Source organism: Dipodomys spectabilis, unplaced genomic scaffold, assembly GCF_019054845.1.
Source record: "Dipodomys spectabilis isolate Male_0828 unplaced genomic scaffold, ASM1905484v1 ptg000210l, whole genome shotgun sequence".
NCBI classification, from domain to species: Eukaryota; Metazoa; Chordata; class Mammalia; order Rodentia; family Heteromyidae; genus Dipodomys; species Dipodomys spectabilis.
The window spans coordinates 1224825-1244835 of NW_024870887.1; the positions used below are offsets into that span (position 1 = coordinate 1224825).

A 20011-nucleotide genomic window follows, 5' to 3' on the forward strand; every position below is an offset into this window, starting at 1 on the left:
ATTTTATTATGGGGCTGGGAAGGTGGCTCAGTGGTAGAGTGCTTGTCTTGCATGCATGAGGCCCTTAGTTCCATTCTTCAGCACCACATAAGCAGAAAAAGCCATAAGTGGCACTGTGACTCAAGTGGCAGAGTGCTAGCCTTGAGCTGAAGAACTGAGGGACAGTGCCAGGCCCAGAGTTCAGGCCCTACAAATGACCAAAAACAAACAAACAAAAAATTTTACTATTATTACTTAGGTGTTATATAGTACCATTAAGGGCTACCACTTCACAATTCAGGTAATATGTACATTTTCTTTTGGATAATAGCACCCCTTCCTTCACTTTCCCCGTTTCCTTCTCCCATCCTTGTCTACAAGTTGCACAATTCACTTTCCATATAGTATATATTAAATACCATGACTGCATTTTTTTCTTTTAAGAGGCTAAAGGATGACTTCATAAATACAAATGTTAAGAGGAATAATTAAACATTTATTCTTATATTAAAGAATTAAAAAATCCAATTACAGTTTTTCAGTGAATAATAACTTACTATGCTCTATCCTTGGCCCTTTAAAATACATAGAGAAGTCCTAGGGACCCAAATGAACCCTCTACTAAGGACTTGTACAAGGCCACAATCTTGATTTTTCTCTAGACCTTCACTCCCATCTGTCTCCAATTTCTGATACTATTAATCTGAAGTCCAATCATGCTTTTGTATAATAACCTCCTCAGCCTGACTCATTTCATTGGCTCCTTACTCAACTCAGCTGTGCAACCAACCCTCCTTTGACTGAGGTATCATCTACAGTAATGATCTCTCTCCCACATACCAGCCCAGACCCTCTTTCTCTCCTCAGGGGAAGAGAAACATTCAGAGTTGTATAGGATAGCTAAGAATAAGATGAATCAGAGAAAAAGGCAAACTAAAAATTTTTAAATAAGTCTTTTTTTTTTTGCCAGTCCTGGAGCTTGAACTCAGGGACTAGGCACTGTCCCTGAGCTTCTTTTGCTAAAGGCTAGCACTCTACCACTTGAGCCACAGCTCCACTTCTGGTTTTTTCTGTTTATGTGGTACTGAGGAATGGAACCCAGGGCTTCATGCATGCTAGGCAAGCACTCTAGCACTAAGCCACATTCCTAGCCTATAAGCATATTTTTATTAATTGAAATCACTTATGAAATTAATGATTTTCTCAAGAAATAAGTTAAAAATACCTCTCGTCTTTCTATCTCCTTTCTCCTTTCTTCTTCTCGTTGTCTCTCTAGTTCCCTCTGTTTCTCCAAGCGTTTTTCTAATTCAAGTTGTTTCTTCCATTCTTGTTCTTGTAATTCTCTCTGTTTTCGCTCCCACTCTTCCTTTTCTTTCTGGGCTTTACGTTCTGCCTCCCTCTGCTGTTGCTCCATCAAGACTTGGCGTCGCTTTTCCAGTTCCATATTCCCTCGCTCATAGTTGGCTTTCCGCTTGTCCTCAAAAGTAACTAAATAAAGTACACTGTAAGCTCTCTCACATAGTAAGAGCCAACTGAATCTAGTTCAACACATGCCTAGTCATTGTGAGTGCTCTCACTCAAATGTAAGTGGAAAAAATAAACGTAAATAGAAAAAATACATACTGTCTTCTAAAAATATTTAAGAAAACAAATTTCTGTGTAAATACCATTCTATGTACAACTGTATACTGTTCAATGTTTTCCTCAGAGTTTTCTGCAAAGATAATCATAGCTATATGGCTATATATTTGGTTTAATTGACATATGTCATTAACTTTTTAATAATTTAAAATAGTTACATGTGCTAGCCACCAATGGCTCACACATGTAATCCTAGCTACTCAGGAGTCTGAAATCAGAAGACTACGGTTTGAAGCCAGATTGGGCAGGAAAATCTGTGAGACTCTTATCTCCAATTAATCACAGAAAAAAGCTATAAGTGGCCTTCTGGCTCAAGTGGTAGAGCACTAGCTTTGAGCATTAGGCTCAGGGATGGTTACCTAGGCCCTGAGTTCAAGCCCCAGAACTGGCAAAAAAAAAAAAAAAAGAATGGTTACGTGTGTGTATTCTTTCAACCAATATTTCAAAGCTTTACTTTAAAAAAACCTAAACAGTAAGAAATGTATGCATTTTCCTGCCCATGTAATTGTAACCCCTCTGTACAGTATGTTCTCAAATAAAATAAAATTAAAAAAAAAAAGAACTATGATGAAATTAAAGATATACAAAATATAAAAAAAAATAAATAAAAAAAAATAAAAAAACCTAAACATTTCATCACAAACTTGCTCTAATAAATCTCCCTGAGTGGGAGAAACAATCTAACTTGAGTGCTTAATTCTTTCCAAGTTCATACACTGTCTCTTCTTCCTTCATAGTCTTTTCATTTTTACTATCTTTACTATCAACATTAAAAATCTATCCCATCAAGCTGGGGATGTAGCTCAGTGGTAAAATGTTTGCTTAGTATGTTAAAAGGCCCAGAACTAAAACAATTTTTTTTAAAAAATCAGTAAAATCCCTAAAAATCCATAAAATCCCTATAAAAATTTAAGGGAGTAAACATTTTAAATATTTACGTATGTTTCAGTGTAAAATTTAAAAGAACTGATTATAAGTATACAACTTAGATACTGAATAATACCTGGTAATTTCTTCTGAGGTTCTTCTTCTTGCATTTTCTGATATGAAGGGAGAGTTCCATTAATGGAATCAATTTGCTTTCCTCCTCTAAGAAAAACAACGAAATACAAATTTAGTATCATACAATCTGAGGATTGTCAGACTTAAAAATACAGACCAATAGACAGAGCATAGTGGGATCTGCATATAATTCCAACTATTTTTAAAGATTGAGAGAACTGTTGTTTGCAGCCAGCAGGAGCTAATAAATTGGATGTAGTAATAATACACATCTATAATCCCAGCTATGCAGTAAGTAGAAATGTGGTTCAAAACCCAAGGCAAGTCCTGGGCAAAATCACAAGATCCTAGCTGATAAATACCTAGCTGGTAAATAAAATCCTAGCTGATAAATAAAAAAAGGCCTAAGGTTAGGATTCAAATGGTAAAGTGCTTGCCTAGCAAATTTCAAGCCCTGAGTTAAAAACCTAGCACTACAAAAGAAAAAAAAAACTATAAATGATTAAAGAAATTTAATATTTACAACATACTGAAAACTACCTGTTTGTAGTTACAATGGCTCAAATTACACTTCAGCTAATTGCTATTCTTGGGCAAGTTTTTCTTAAACTCTTTTTTGGGGGGAGGGGTCAAGTCATCAGGTAGGTGCTCTATCACTTGAGCCATGCCTCTAGCCCTTCTCTTAATCTCTTTAATTTTCAGTGCCTTATCTATGTAACATAGTGTGAAAATACATCTACTTCCCATGTGTACACCTTTCTAGTATAACTCACTGACTACTGACATCAAATGTCAGTGCAAACATTTCACTCTCTTTTAAAACTGGAGCAGAGGCCTAGTAAATCCAAAGTAAAATCATACCTGCTAAGTGATTAAAAAACAACAACAACAGCTCTTCACTTCTAACGACACTCACCTGAAAGATGGAGGGACAAGCTCAGGAGGTAAAGTCAGTGGTAATGGCTGCCCAGCTTTGGCCATATCAGTGAGATGCATAGCTAAGATAAACTCTTCAGCTTTTAGTTGTCCATCACCATCAATGTCAGCCAGAGTCCTAAAGAAAATGTAAAAAACTAACAACTTAGAAAGTCTATTTTTTAACTGTAATTTTGTCTTTTCTTTTTTTTGGTACTGGGAATCGAACCCAGGATGCTGCACTTGCTAGGCAAGCGCTTTGCCACTGAGCTACATCCCAGCCCAGAAAGTCTACTTTTAATAAAATACTTCATGATGTTTGAAGAGTATAATTCTTTTTTTAGTGCTCGTCTTAGGACTCAAACTCAGGGCCTGAACATTGTCCCTGAGCTTTTTTGCTCAAGGCTAGCACTGTACCACTTGAGCCACAGGTCCAGTTCTGGCTTTTTCTGGTTACAAAGTCCCACAGACTTTCCTGCCTAAGCTGGCTTCTAACTGTGATCCTTCAGATTTCAGTCTCCTGAGTAGCTATCAGCACCTGGCTGAAGAGTATAATTTTTTTATTTTCCAAAGAATAATCATGAGGGGCTGGGAAGGTGGCTCAGTGGTAGAGCGCTTGCCCTGGATGCCTGAGGCCCTGGGTTCAATTCTTCAGCACCACATAAGCAAAAAGAAAAAAGCCAGAAGTGGCGCTGTGGCTCAAGTGGTAGAGCATTAGCCTTGAGCTGAAGAGCTGAGGGACAGTGCCCAGGCCCTGAGTTCAGGCCCCACAACCGGACCAAAAAAAAAAAAAAGAATAATCATGAGGGGCTGAGAATGTGGCCTAGTGGTACAGTGCTTGCTCAGCATGCATGTAGCCCTGGGTTTGATTCCTTAGTACCCCTAAAACAGAAAAAAAAAAAAAAAAAAGCCAGAAGTGGAATTGTGGCTCAAGTGGTAGAGGGCTAGACTTGAGCAAAATAAGTTCAGGGACAGTGCCCAGGCCCTGAGTTCAAGCCCCAGGACTGGCCAAAAAAAAAAAAGAAAAAAAATAATCATGAGAGTAAAACTGCTGAGTTAACATATTTTAGTGAAATGTAAATAAATACAAGAAAGTGAGTTCATTTTTACTCTTTATTTTCATAATCCAAAAAAACAGAACAGAAATTATGTAACAGAATAGGAAATACCCACTCTGGAAAGTGGCTTATCTTATTTCAAGTTCAAGGCATCACTCAAAACACATTTAGGGCTGGGCGCCAGTGGCTCATAATTCTAGCTACTCTGGAGGCTGAGATCTGAGGATCAAGGTTCAAAGCCAGCCTAGGCAGGAAAGTCTGTGAGACTCTGATCTCCAATAAACCACTCAGAAAACCGGAAGTGGTGCAGTGGCTCAAATGGTAAAGTGCTAGCTTTGAGCTGAAGAGCTGAGGACAGAGTTCAGGCCTAGAATTCAAGCCCCATGAGGGACGAAAAAAAAATTAGGCATATTAAAAATGAGATATTCTTTGATTTTTCCACAGAAGTCATTTTATAAATTACAGTTTTAGCCAGACAGGTGGTTCACCCCTATAATTATAGCCTTGCCTGAACCCAATTCTTATTTTAATTTTTTTGCCAGTCCTGGGGCTTGAACTCAGGGCCTGGGCACTGTCCCTAAGCTTCTTTTGCTCAAGGCTAGCACTCTACTGCTTGAGCTACAGCATCACTTCTGGCTTTTTCTGTTAATGTGGTAGTAAGGAATCGAACCCAGGGCTTCATGCATGTTAGACAAGCAATCTACCACTAAGTCATATTCCCAGCCCTCAAATGGTCACTTTCATGGAGCAGTTTTAATGAAATTTTATAGAAGTAATTACATTTCTCTTTTTTGTTGTTTTTTTTTTTTGGGTCCAGTTGTGGGGCCTGAACTCTGGGCCTGGGCGCTGTCCCTCAGCTCTTCAGCTCAAGGCCAGCGCTCTTCCACTTGAGTCACAGCACCACTTCCGGCTTTTTTCTTTTCGCTTGTGTGGTGCTGAGGAATCGAACCCAGGGCCTCAGGCATGCAAGACAAGCGCTCTACCACTGAGCCACCTTCCCAGCCCACTTTTTTGTTTTTTGGTAGAAATAATCTTCCAGATAATTTTTTTTAATAATAGAGGCATTATAGGTAAAAATCGTAGTAATAGACAAACTCACCAAATAGTAGCTAGCTGAGTTTGGGAAAGATTTGACTGAAGAAGGGCATTTCTAGCTTGAAAACCTGAATGAATGGGAAAACCATAAAGAAAAAAATATTTAGCTTTTTAAAAGTCATTTAAACCCAAACAACTATACCTATAAATAGTATTACTACTTCTTGGGAACTTTTAACATTAAATATTTTACCATATGCCCAGTATTCAATAGTAATCAAATACAGTTCTGCTGCAAGAAGTTTAAAATCTAGAATTAGTACGGTAAGTGCTCCCCACAGTGTTCTTTCATCAAGGTATCAACACGTACTAGTGGCTGAGGTGAAGGACGAGATCACTGAGCAGAGTTTGAGAGGCTAAGAGCTCTTAGCCTTCTTGTACTCTAACAGGACTTCCTTACCCCATTCTCAGAATTTCTCTTTTCTGACCATTCCTCTGTCTCCATTATACCTTTCCCTAAGGAATCTGTAAATGCTGCCATTCCTCCAAGGACTCTCCTGGACACCCCTTTGTTGCCCGGATTCCTATCCATTTGTATGGCTTTCAATAGCCCCTAAAGCCTGGTGATCCTCAAATATACATCTGTAGTCCAAACCTCTCCTCTAATTTTATACTTGTAACTTTAACCAAAAACCTATTCATGCATTTCAGAGACATCTCAAACCAAGTAATTCTCTATTCCCATCCATGTCTCTTTTCTGTTTTTACCTCAAATCATTTCCCCTCAGTTTTTCTTTCTTTTCAAATGGCATCACTGTCCACCAAATGGCTCAAGCTAGAAATCTAAATGGCTTCTTTGATTCCCCTCTTTCTATATACTCATATCCAACACCAAGTCTTAATTCTATGCCACTACCTAGCTGGTCTTCCTCACCCTATAAATCTCAATTTAATGTGACTTTCTCAAAAAGGTTTCCTCTGTCCACAGTATCATCCAATATACTTCCTGTTTCTTTTATATCATGTACTACAACTTCTACTATCTTTTTATATGCTTGTTTTTATTGTCTGTTTCCACAATTACACTACTAAAATCAAATGAGATTTAAAAACTGCTTAATTCACGAATGCATACCCAATACCTAACAAATGGATACTTAAAATAACTATTTGCTAAAATAATGAATCAAGTTAGAATCTGGTTCTCCACTATTTAAAACACAAGGGGCATTTATATGATAGCATTTGGCAATAATAACTTTTATTGAAGGCTTACTATGTATAGTAAATTGCTCAACTTTTCTCCTCTTTAGTAATAAAAAGTGTTTTTGTAATACATTTCCTGAACTGGAATGTCATACCAGGAAAACAGACCCACAGAATCCAAGAATATATGCTCCAGGGCAGAAAATCCCTGTTAGCTTCAGAGGCACACTGATTCCTATTCCGCTAGTCTGTGGATTACTAGACCATGGATAAAAACCATGCGACTTCTCTAAGAATGGTCTTCTTGTTGGTTAAGTGGGTATCTCATCTTCACTTCTAGTTGACTGGCCATGAGAACCAGAACAGTCAGCTTCTACTCTGGGCTTATACTTAGTTGGGTGCTATACAACATGACTCTGCATACAACTAAGTATATAACTACCTTCCTGAGATGTAGCTCCTGATACTAAGCCAGAAAAAAAACAAACACAGTTAACAACTTTAGAGGACTTGCTAATCAAAACTCTAAGTATTATTCAATGTTTGTATTTTACAACTTTTTTTTGTCAGTCTTGGGGCTTGAACTCTGGGCTTGGGTACTATCTCTGTACTCTTCAGCTCAAGGTGAGCACTCTACCTCTTGCGTCACAGTGCCACTTCTCGTTTACTAGTGGTTTCTTGGAGATAAGAGTCTCATGGACTTTCCTGGATGGGCTGGCTTTGAACTGTGATCCTCAGATCTCAGCCTCCTGAGTAGCTAGGACTACAGGCGTGAGCCACCAGCACCCAGCTGTATTTTACAACTTTTAAACCTTTCTCACATGATTATTTATTTCTTTTTTTGTGTGTGCTGCTACTGAGACGAACTCAGGGTATTGAGCTCTTGCTGCCTTTTTTGCTTGTGACTACACTCTACCACTTGAGCTACAGCCTCCAGTTTGGGCTATTATTTTTTTTTCTGATTATATGGAGATGAAAGTCTCTTGGATTTGTCTGGCTGGACTGGCTTAAAATGTAATCCTCAGATCTCAGCCTCCTGAGTAGCTAGCATTACAGATGTGAGCTACTGGTGCCGGGCTCATTGTGAGAGAGAGAGAAAGAGAGAGAGAGAGAGAAAGAAAGAGAGAGAGAGAGAGAGAGAGAGAGAGAGTGCGCACTCTTGGGCACACTAGGGTTTGCACTCAAGGCCTGTGTGCTGTCTTTCAGCTTTTTCTGCTCAAGGTTAGCACTCTACCACTAAGCTCCAGCTCTACTTCTGGCTTTTTGGTAGTTAACTGACGGTAAGAGTCTTATGGACTTCCTTCCCAGGTTGGCTTCAAACCATGATCCTCAGAACTCAGCTTACTAAGTAGCTAAGATTACAGATGTGAGCCACTGGTGCCTGGCACCATTCTACTTTTTTAATATGACCACTTAATAGAAATTATATAAAGAAAAACTCTGGGTATAGCTTATAGCTCCACTCAACTGATTACTCTTTAGCTTTCACACGCAAAGTGAGATTTGAGGAGGTTCCTGCATTAAAAGAAGATTCTTCTAATCGTGAGAAATAGAAGGCTATTTCAGACCTGGAAAAAATTCAATAATATTTTAGCTCTTGGACAAAGATAACTTAAAGAATACCACTTAGCATTAGGCAATAGGACAGACAGGATGAAAAAAAAAATGAATGGTCAAAAACAGATGCTGGAGGACTCTGAGTGCAGACAAAGTCTGAATAATACAAAAGGCCTCCAAGAGCCAGCAGAGTACTTTACTAAGAAAAGCTCACTTGATCACACAGCTTCTTGCCAATCCTTGGGATAGGCTATCTTCTCTGCTCTAATGCTGTCCCTTCTATTCTCTGCTAGCCAATTTTTCCTCTGTATATTTCTGTGTCAAGAGAACATCTAGAAGATATGAGACTGAGGAATATCTGAACCAAAGAACTGCTATAAATAAATCCAAGGTGACAGGTTTTGGGGATAAGAAAAGAGGAAGAACAAAAGGAAGAAAATTAGACCACTGGTTGCTTCATTGACTGAACAAAGCATTAACATGTAAGTGTGCATTAGTCGTCCTCATCTACTTGAGGTATGTGCTCAATTTCAGGACACTAGAAGTAACTTCTTTTTAAAAGAAAATCCTGCTCTTTCTACATAGGTAATGGTTTTATCCTTGTAGGGCCTAGAATAACACTCTCTGAAAACCTTCATATACCATGACATACACAAATAAAATGACACTAATGATCATTTCCTCTCAGCTGATTTCCATTCACTGCTCTTCAGTACTGGGGCTTAAACTCAAGGCCTTCTGCTCTGGTTTAGCTTTTCCCTCAAGGTAGTGCATTACTGCTTAAACCACATCTCTGCTTCCAAGTGTACTAATCTTGAGTGATACCAGATGAATTTTTATATAGGTAAGCATACATGCACTCTGCATTCAGTTCAATTCATAGATATATACAAATACAAGTATCTTTTGTGCATGCCTTCTTTCTATACAGGATCAGTGAAATTCATTCACATTGTTATATATATCAGGTCATTATTTTTTTTTTGTTTTTTTGGGGGGTCTGGTCATGGGGCCTGAACTCTGGGCCTGGGCGCTGTCCCTCAGCTCTTCAGCTCAAGGCTAGCCGCTCTACTTGAGCCATAGCGCCACTTCCGGCTTTTTTCTTTTTGCTTATGTGGTGCTGAGGAATCGAACCCAGGGCCTCAGGCATGAAAGGCATGCGCTCTACCACTGAGCCACCTTCCCAGCCCCCAGGTCATTATTTTTTATTGCTGTAAAGCATTCTGTTACACAAATACATCACAGTTCACTTATCTATTCTCCTGTTGATAGCCATGTAGGATAGAAACATTTTCAACATGTCTTTTCAATCTACTTTTGCTAAGATGTAAAAAGAAAATAAAAATATGAGTTCAAAAAAGTTCATCCCAGTGTGAGCAAAAAAGCTGTGAGAGAGTGAGACCTGAAGTTCAAACCCTAGTACTGACACTCACTCACACACACACACACACACACACACACACACACACACACACACACACACACACAGATAACCTCTCAAGAAAGCAAATTGAAAAATTAAATCCATCTTTGTCAAATGCCTTCTAAATTCCTTGAATACTAAAACTGATAGATAAGCTGCAAAGTACAAGTTCAAATAACAGTTTTTCAAAGAAAATCTACATATAAAAAACTAACTCAGGGCTGGGAAGTTGGCTCAGTGGTAGAGCGCTTGCCTTGCATGCATGAGGCCCTGGGTTCGATTCCTCAGCACCACATAAGCAAAAAGAAAAATGCCAGAAGTGGTGCTGTGGCTCAAGTAGTAGAGTGCTAGCCTTGAGCTGAAAAGCTGAGGGATAGCACTCAGGCCCAGAGTTCAGGCCCCACAACTGGACCCAAAAAAAAAACAACTAACTCACACTGCTAAACATTGTATGCTGCTTACCTGAGAGGTACCCACTCATGCTTTTGTCAAGACTATTAAATTTTTGCCGATATTTCAATCTTGAAGGCTGAGGAACTGCCCATTCTGAGGTTCCAGTCTTGGGTGAGTTCCCGGTAAGTGAAGCAGTTGAAGAAGTTGAGCTATAACAAAATATATTTAAGATTTTGTTACTAAGTGAAATTTACTTAAACTTTATAAAAGATATTAAGAACCATCTTATATAAAATGACAGTAAATGATTTTGTATTTGATAGTTTTCAAAAATTTAAATTCTAGTGATCATTATTATTCTTAGTAACACAAATACTAGAACACAATATATCAAGAAGACACAATACACCAGGGCTTACAAATATCACTTTGAATCTTCCAAACAAACTTAAGAGAAATTACTGTCCCCATATTTTAGTTGTGTAATCTAAGACTCAGTAAGGTTAAGAAAATTTTAAACACCCAAATTAATGAGTGTTTAAGCTCTGATACAAATGCTGTGCTGAGTCAAAATTAACACTGTACAATGAAGAACATACTGATGATTTCTATGAGATGATGAACGATTATGTGCTTTCTAAAACTTATTTAAAAAAAAAAAAAGCATAAGCTAGATGCCGGTGGCTCAGGCTTGTAATCCTAGCTACTCAGGAGGCTTAGATCTAAGGATCACTATTCAAAGCCAGCACAGGTAGGAAAGTCTATGAGACTCTTATTTCCAATTAACCACCAGAAAACTGGAAGTGGTGCTGTGGTTCAAATGGTAGAGCATTCACCTTGAGCTGAGGGACAGTGCCCAGGCTGAGTTCAAGCCCCATGACTGACCAAAAACAAAGCCCAAATCATCAATATTTACTTAAGAAAAAAAATGAATAATGTCAATGATTCAGACATTTTGAGAAGTACTGTGTACACACATACTTTGTTTTTGTTTTGTTCTTAACAGAAAACTACATAATTTGGGACAAAAAGTTGACTAAAATGTAGGAGAGTATTTTTTAGTTTACATATTTTTCAAAAGTAAAATGCCAGATATTTAATACTTTTAAAAATTAAAAAAATTAGTTTATGGGAGTTAAGTACTTATTTTTTGACCACTGCAAAGTAAAATCTAGATAAGCTGAGAATTTATCAAATAAATACTCTTTATTTAAAACATAAATTACAAATGTTAAGGAGTCATACCTACTAGATCCTAAGTCAATCAGAGACTGGGCCTTCTGTATACTAGCACCACCAAATCCACCCATCATCAGACTATAGGATGATGTATGAGGCAATGCTAAAAAAAAGAAAAAAGAGGGTAGGAAAAAGTCACATTAAACACAAAGAAAGTCAGTATCTACTTGAACACAAATACAGCAATTTCTTTACATGAAATAGTGACTGACTAAACACTTACTTGAAGAAGAATAGGGAATGGATAAAGGCTGAATAAGACTGGTGGTTCCATTTGGTAGTGATGATGTACTAACAGAAGGCACTAGGGGAGCAGGCATCATTAAGGGAGGAAGACTGGTCCCTGAAGTTGCAGAAGACAGGGGTGTTATAGGTGCAACTGGAGGCAGTGACTGTGGAATGGACAGATTGGGCATGCTTCCCATCCCTAAAGATAAAAGAAAACTCATTTTTCAGTGTTAGCACATCACCTATAAAACACATACAGAAAGCAAGTTACAATATAGCAAGCAGTTACAGAAAGGATAAGAAAAATATTCTAAAATATTGATTAAAGCAACTTGAACCAGAAGTGAACACAATAAACTACTGCTGTGTGTGTGTGTCTGTGTGTGTGTGTGTGTGTGTGTGTGCATGCGCGCTCAAGGCTAGTGCTCTACTAGTTTGAGGCACAGCACTTCTGGCTTTTTGGTGGTTATTTGGAGATAGGAGTCTGATGGACTTTCCTGCCCAGGTTGGCTTCAAACCTCTATCCTCAGATCTCAGTCTCTTAAGTAGCTAGGATTACATGTGTTAACCACTGGTGCCCAGCAACTACTGCTTTTAATATTACTACTCTGCCCTGTATAAACTAAGAAAATATCTACTAATCAGTTAAAGATTCCCTTTTCCCACACTGTTTAAAAATAAATTACCCATTTCTAATTAAATATTAGTTTCTTCAAGCCGGGTGCCAGTGGCTCATACCTGTAATCCTAGCTACTTAGGAGGCTGAGATCTGAGGATCGTGGTTCAAAGCCAATCCCGGCAGGAAAAGTCGTAAGACTCTTATCTCCAATAAACTACTCCAAAAACTGGAAGGGGTGCCGTGGCTCAAGTGGTAGAATGCTAGCCTTGAACTGAAGAGCTGAGGGACAATGCCCAAGCCCAGAGTTCAAATCTGACTGACAAAAAAAAAAAAATTAGTTTCTTCAAAAGTAGAATGTTTTAGCCAGGTGCCAGTAGCTCATACCTATAATCCTAGCTTGTGGTAACCACAATTCTACTTTCTATTTCCATGAGAACATAGAAAAAAATTAAGAATAGTAATTAGAATTGGTAGTACCCTAAAGTAGGAAGGAGGACATATAACTTACTACACACCTGGGAAATATGTGTAAGGGGATACTAACTAGACCAAACGCCAGAACAAAAGATATAAACCAAAAATGTTACTAGAAAATTGGAACAAACAGACACCTTAGCTAGGATATTGAATTTCATATTTCTTATCTTAGACATTAAAATTAACTTGTGCTTGAGGATTATCACTGTGTGCTAGCAAATCCTTTTCTGATCCACAAGTATTATGTCTACTAATCAAGCAGAACACTCTTACACAGTTTATTAAATTAAATACATACCAAACCGAGCAGAAATTAATGGAGAGAACATAGGGGGTTGTTTCATAATAGGAGGGAGAACCACAGGTAACTGTTGGCCTTGAAGTTTTAGTTTGATGAGCTTCATAGCTATGGAGAATTCTTGCTGGTCCATTTTCCCATCTTTGTTCAGATCTGATAGGGCCCTAAAAGAAGCATGAGGCATGCCAGGTGGTAGTAAGAACCAATATTACTGTCAAGTTTGAAAACATAAAATAAGACAAGATAAGAACATCTACATGTAGATCACTAAATTAAATACACATAAATATGAATAACAAAAAGCTAAAACTAGCACATGAAGAGATACTGACCAGAAATAGCCTCTAAGTAAGATACTATACAGAATCTGGAGACCAATGGACAGAATTCTCCTAGTACAGCTAAAAAAGAAATCATTCAAGAATATTGTAATTCTAAATTTAATTCATTCATTTTTGATCAGGTATTGAAAGTATGCTATGTGTCTCATAGTGAATGTATACTTTGTAGAAGAATATTCTACAAAAAAGAAATATGGGATAGGGGTTGTTACATATTTTTTAAAAAGACAATTGTAACTGGGCACTGATGGCTCACTCCTAAATCCTAGCCTCTCAGGAGGCTGAAATCTGAGGATCGAAATTCAAATCTAGCCCAAGCAGGAAAATCCATGAGATTCTTTTTTTTTTTATCTCCTTCCAGTCCTGGGAATTGAACTCAGGGCCTGGGTGCTGTCTCTGAGCTTCTTTTGATCACAGCTAGCACTCTACCTTGAGCCACAGCTCTACTTCGGCAGGGAGAGGAGGAGAGGGGGGAGTGTGTGTGTATGGAGAGGAGGGGGGGAGAGAGAGAGAGAGAGAGAGAGAGAGAGAGAGAGAGAGAGAGTGTGTGTGTGTGTGTGTGTGTGTGTGTTAGTTAACTGAAGGTAAGAGTCTCATGGACTCTCCTGCTGAGGCTAGCTTAAACTGTGATCCTTAGCTCTCAGCCTCCTAAGTAACTAGGATTGCAGATGTGAGGCACTGAGTATTCTTTTTTTGGGTCCGGTCCTGGGGCCTGAACTCTGGGCCTGGGTGCTGTCCCTCAGCTCTTCAGCTCAAGGCTAGCGCTCTACCACTTGAGCCACAGCGCCACTTCCAGCTTTTTTCTTTTTGCTTATGTGGTGCTGAGGAATCGAACCCAGGGCCTCATGCATGCAAGGCAAGCTCTCTACCACTGAGCCACCTTCCCAGCACCATAGTCATGGTATTCTTAGTTCCAATTAAGCTCCAAAGGATGTGTGGCTCAAATGGTAGAGCACTGTCCTTAAGTAAAAAAGCTCAGTGACAGTGCCTAGGCCCTGCATTCAAGCCCCAGTACCAACAAACATATATCTCCACCTCCCACAAGAAACACATCACATATATTCCAGAGAATCTTTTTTTTTTTCAAGTTAGGAAGGCTAGTTGGGGGACATATACATATATATATATATATATCTGAATGATGAAATAAAGCTACTACAAAATAACAGAAATAAGATTTTTACATTCTGACAAGTTGTAAAGAATTACTTCTCTATGATAATGTATACATCTTCTCTTCTTTGAAGTCTTAGAAGCAAGACAATACCAAAATACACTGCATCTGTAACTGAAAATAGCAAAATGGAAGCCAGGCGCCAGTGGCTCGCTCCTGTAATCCTATCTACTCAGGAGGCTGAGATCTAAGAATAATGGTTCAAAGCCAGGCTGGGCAGGAAAGTCTGGGAGACTCTTATCTCCAATTAACTACCAGATAACCCAAAGTGGCGCTATGGCTCAAGTGTTAGAGCACTAGCCTTGAGCTAAAGAGCTGAGGGATAGTGCCCAGGCCCAGAGTTCAAGCTCCACAACTGACAAAAAAAAAAAGGAACTCACTGAAAGGTGTTCAATAATAGTAAGATAATAAGAAGGAGTAGTGATTGTAGACAAGGGGGTCAATCTGATTAAAATACTGTAAATACAGATGTAAAATATCATGATGAAATCACTTTGAACAATTAACATAATTTTTTTTTAAAAAATGAAAGACAAAGCCAGGCACCACTGGCTCACAATGTTAATCCTAGCTACTCAGAAGGCTGAGATCTGAGGATCATAGTTCAAAGACAGCCTGGGCAGCCATAAAACTCTTATCTTCAATTAACCACTAAAAAGCCAGAAGTGGAGCTGTGGCTCAAGTAGTAGAATTAACTAGCCTTGAACACAAAAGTGCAAGGACAGCACCTAGACCCTGAGTTCAAGCTCCAAGACTGGCACAAAACACACACACAGACACACACACACACACACACACACACACACACACACACACACACACAAAGAATGACAGGAATGTAAAATATAAAATAAGTTCTGCTGGAGTATGGACCTACTAGGAGAAGGGAAGCTGAACAGAGAAGGTGAAGGAGTGTAAAAATGGTACAAATATTTTAGATAATATGTGAAAATGGAACAATTACACTCATTGAAATTGGCTTGGAGGCCGGGCGCTGGTGGCTCACACCTGTAATCCTAGCTACTCAGGAGGCTGAGATCTGAGGATCGCAGTTCAAAGCCAGCCTGGGCAGGAATGACCATGAGACTCTTATCTCCAATAAACCACTAGAAAACAGAAGTGGTGCTGTGGCTCAAGTGGTAGAGCACTAGACTTGAGCTGAAAAGCTGAGGGACAGTGCCTAGATCCAGAGTTCAAGGCCCATGACCAACAAAAAAAAAAAAAAAAAAGGAAAGAAGGAAAGAGAAAAAGAAAGAAAGAAATTGGCTTGGAAAGGAGGGAGGATATATAAGGGAGAGTGACTAATCAATGTACATATATGGACATATCAAAATGAAACTCCCTTGGTATACTGAATTAATGGTAATAGAAATATGGAGAAAAAAAATAAAAAGAAATTCTAGTGAAACTAGATGTTCTACAGAACAAAATGCTAATTGTTGTTAATCATTTGCTCAATTTATTTTCCAAAAACTTGTAGAAATATTCTTAACTTTAGCAATAGAGTATAAATAAAAACTGTTTCATGTTAACACTATTATGAACAATACTACCAACAGGCTATCAGATATCTGAATTAAATAAGTTAAAAATAAATTAAAAAAAATTTTTTTACCATATTTCTGCTAAAACAGGAGCCGGTAGACCTGATTGCAAGAAAAAAGTACGTGCTTGATCACCTGAAGATAACAAAAACAAAAAACAGACTACACATTAGTAAATAAAATAACTCCAGTGTCTCTGAATAATAATAGGCTTATTATAATTTTATAATTTTAATTCTAATTAGAGTATAAATATACATATAAAATTAGTTATGGTACTTCAATAAGATTTATGTGTTTTAGGGCAATATAAATCATAATTGAAGTTATATATCAATGATTAGACTATTCATCTTAGATCTTTCATGACTAGGAGTCTTACTTGATAATATTCCATTAATAAAACTCATAGTTAAAAACACTAGACACACTCTCTACAATAAGTTCAAAATGGCCTAGTGCCAGTGACTCACACCTGTAATCCTAGCTACTCAAGAGTCCAAGACCAGGAGGATCACAATTTGAAACCAACAAGGGCAGAAAAGTCTTTAAGACTCCATCTCCACTTACAAAATACCAGATTAGAGGCATGGCTCAATGGGCAGAGAGTAAGAGTTCTAGCCAAAGTATGAGCACAAAACAAATAGACAAACAAACAGAAAACACCAAATGTTAGGACACACAGTCCTCCACTAGTTTCTTCACACTGCATCCTGCTGTGTCTGTCACGAATTTAAAACCCTAATTCCTCTCTTCTTTACTTTTCAGAAGTGGACTTTGTAAGTGAATAAGTGTAAAAAATAAGGTAATATTGTCCAGTGAAATGAAGAATAAATTTGCTTTACTGCTTGCTACAAAATAGTAGGCTCTTTAAGATCAGTGTTTCTCTCCTATAACACACCTAGAGCATGTAGTATCTTTCCTGGCACTATACAACATCCTTGAAATGCTGAGGCAACAAAAGGTATCAACAGGAACGTGTCTATGCTTGTGCTGCTAGATGTGCTGTTAATAAGGTAGTTCTTATAGCAAGAATACAAATAATATCAAACTATAATGGTTAAGAGGACAGATTTAAAAGTCATGATGAAAGTTATCAACATTAACCATCTTTATAACCTTGGGCAAGTTTCATAACATCTCTAAGCCTCGATTTTACTATCTGTAAATCTAGACTGCAATAGTAGCTACCTTATAGGGCACATTGTGAAGCCAAGTGAGATAATGCTAGCATAGCATCTGGCATACAGTACAAATTCAAATAACAATATAGTTACTATTATTGTGACTATATATAAAGCACTAAGATGCTTTGCACCAAAATAAAAGTTTCATTTCTAGAAAATAAAATTGGAAGATACACTCAAATTAATTCTTTTTTTGGCTCTAGTGGTCCTTCTGCAAAACAAAAGCTAGCATTAACAATCAATGCTTGGTATAACCTCAAAAGAGATACATAAAAAGAGATCCCAAGGAAAAATTTGAGATAGTTTTCTAGGAATTGAATCTGCTATAAGAAATAAATAAAAACCGGGCGCCGGTGGCTCACGCCTGTAATCCTAGCTACTCAGGAGGCTGAGATCTGAGGATCACAGTTCAAAGCCAGCCCGGGCAGGAAAGACCGTGAGACTCCTATCTCCAATAAACCACCAGAAAACCGGAAGTGGCCCTGTAGCTCAAGTGGTAGAGGGCTCGCCTTGAGCTGAAGAGCTGAGGGACAACGCCCAGGCCCAGAGTTCAAGCCCCACGACCAACAAAAAAAAAAAAAAAAAAAGAAATAAAAAACTTATAGTATTAAATGTAAAACTAGCTAATAACCAGAAACTTTTGACTATAACAGTATTCAAGATCTGAACTCTAAAACAACAAATTTAGTTCTAAAAAAAGTAGTTTTTAAATTCTAGAATTTTGTTTGATAGCTAGTTTTACTGTGTAATAGTACAAATCTGATTACAATTAAGACTAATGCATGAAAAGATCATTAATTCACAGACAAAATATAACTAATTATAAACACAAACCTGTTATGAAACCTCCTGAAGGCTTGAGATTATCAAACTGTTTGTCATGCTTAGTGCGTTCTTCAGAGGTAATAGCCCACATGTTTGGCCCTCCTAAAACGAAAAACAAAGTAATTACAGCATCTACATGAACCTGCTCAAAACCTGCATGATAGGCTCAATTCTCAAATGCAAATATGAATCATAAGTGTGCATTTAGTGATTGTAGTTAATGTCTGAGTGGCACAAAAAAGTAGAGCTCTATGAAGTATATACAGCACAGCGCTACAACTTTTCTTTCATTCACTCATTTAACACCTACTGTATAATAACTATATACCACTCACTGGAACACTTATATAAATACTGGCAAATAAAAAGATGAATAAAGTATTATTCTCACCCTCATGCAATTCACACCTAGAAAACAACTACCACCACTTACAAAGTATGACTATGAAAGAATGATAAACAGAAAGATATAAGTAAGCTATGCTAATCCTGTTAGAGAATTAGGAATGACTACAGGAAGATTAAAACTGTGGTAAGCCTTGAATGGTAGCTTGCATTTTGCCACACAAAAGGGTGGTGTAAGAGCACTCCACTCACACAGAAAATTCATGGTATAAGAAGTCAAGGAAGGAACAGATGTTCTAGGTGCACTGATGAACTGTTAGCGAGCTGCCATGTGAACATGAGGAAATGAAAAGATATGGGTAGGCTGGAATTAACCAGAAATGGTAAATATATTTCCCAGTGCTGGGGATCAAATCTTGGGTTTGTACATACTCGGAAAACTATCAACCATGGAGCTTCCTTCTCCAGCTCTCCATTTCAAAGCCTCATTTTTCAAGGTCTCAGGTACACATATGTCACTTTTCCCAGGAGGTCCTCACACCTCTGGATCATAGTAATTGCTTCCCCTGCCAGACTCTCAAGAGACTCCTTAATGCTTGTTCAGAGAGCACTTAAGAAGATGTTGTCATTGTTTTCTGTACATCTGCTCTACCAGACTATGAGCCCTAAAGGACAGGAGCTTTGTGTGTTTGCCTTTGCCTTTTTATGCTTAGAACGAGATGACTTTATCAGCACAGGGCAAACACTTAAAAAAGATGGCTGAACAGATGTCTGGATTAAAAAAAGAAGAAATGGGGGAGGGGGAAAAGAAGAAAGATAGGATGAAGACTTGAGGAAATATGATGATCCCTTATGTTTTTTATTGTCTATTGTTCACAGATAGTTACACTATCTCTTTGAAGTCTTTTTGAAATTATTTTTTATTTTTAATGTGCTGGTACTGAGGCTGGTACTGGGCCTAGGAGTTGTCCTTTAGCTTTTTTGTTCAAGACTGGTTCTCTACCACTTGAGCCACACCTTCACATCTGGTTTTTTGATGGTTAATTTGAGACAGTCTCATAGACTTTCCTGTCCAGACTGGCTTCAAGTCTCAGCCTCCTGACTAGCTAGGATTACAGGCATGAGTGTATCAGTGCCTGGCTTCTGAGGTCTTTGTAAAGTTATATACATTCAACATGGCAAACAACCATCTACACTTCACTTTTCTTCCTTCTCAATTTACTCAATTACAGTCAACAAGGAATCAAACATGTTAAGGTAAATAAACTTCTACCACGTTTGCTGCCTACACTACAGAAAAGTCTACCTTACAAAGGCAATTTTCCAGAAGTATTTATCACTGATAAATACTGACATCCTATCATTTTAAATGCTAAGCTAGATTTAACTAATTTTTCTTATCCCTAAAGACTGGATTTTTAAAAATCTATAAACATTCTCTCTTAAAGAGAACCTTTTTTTTTTATTCCCCAGTCCTGCGGCTTGAACTCTGGGCTTGGGCACTGTCCCTGGGCTTCTTTTTGCT

At 38.0% G+C, this 20011-nt stretch overlaps 1 protein-coding gene across 4 annotated transcripts in view; it reads right to left on the bottom strand.

Moving 5' to 3' along the window:
- Itsn2 (intersectin 2) overlaps window positions 1-20011 on the bottom strand; it is a 128965-nt gene that overhangs the window by 80619 nt on the left and 28335 nt on the right. For all 4 annotated transcript variants that reach the window (XM_042696756.1, XM_042696754.1, XM_042696755.1 and 1 more), the window contains 10 exons: window positions 18151-18243; window positions 16201-16264; window positions 13071-13234; window positions 11672-11875; window positions 11455-11551; window positions 10279-10418; window positions 5695-5758; window positions 3539-3676; window positions 2624-2709; window positions 1205-1467 (listed from right to left, as the gene is read on the bottom strand). In XM_042696756.1, coding sequence (XP_042552690.1) covers window positions 1205-1467; window positions 2624-2709; window positions 3539-3676; window positions 5695-5758; window positions 10279-10418; window positions 11455-11551; window positions 11672-11875; window positions 13071-13234; window positions 16201-16264; window positions 18151-18243 — 1313 coding nt within the window. The remainder of the gene's footprint in view (window positions 1-1204; window positions 1468-2623; window positions 2710-3538; window positions 3677-5694; window positions 5759-10278; window positions 10419-11454; window positions 11552-11671; window positions 11876-13070; window positions 13235-16200; window positions 16265-18150; window positions 18244-20011) is intronic.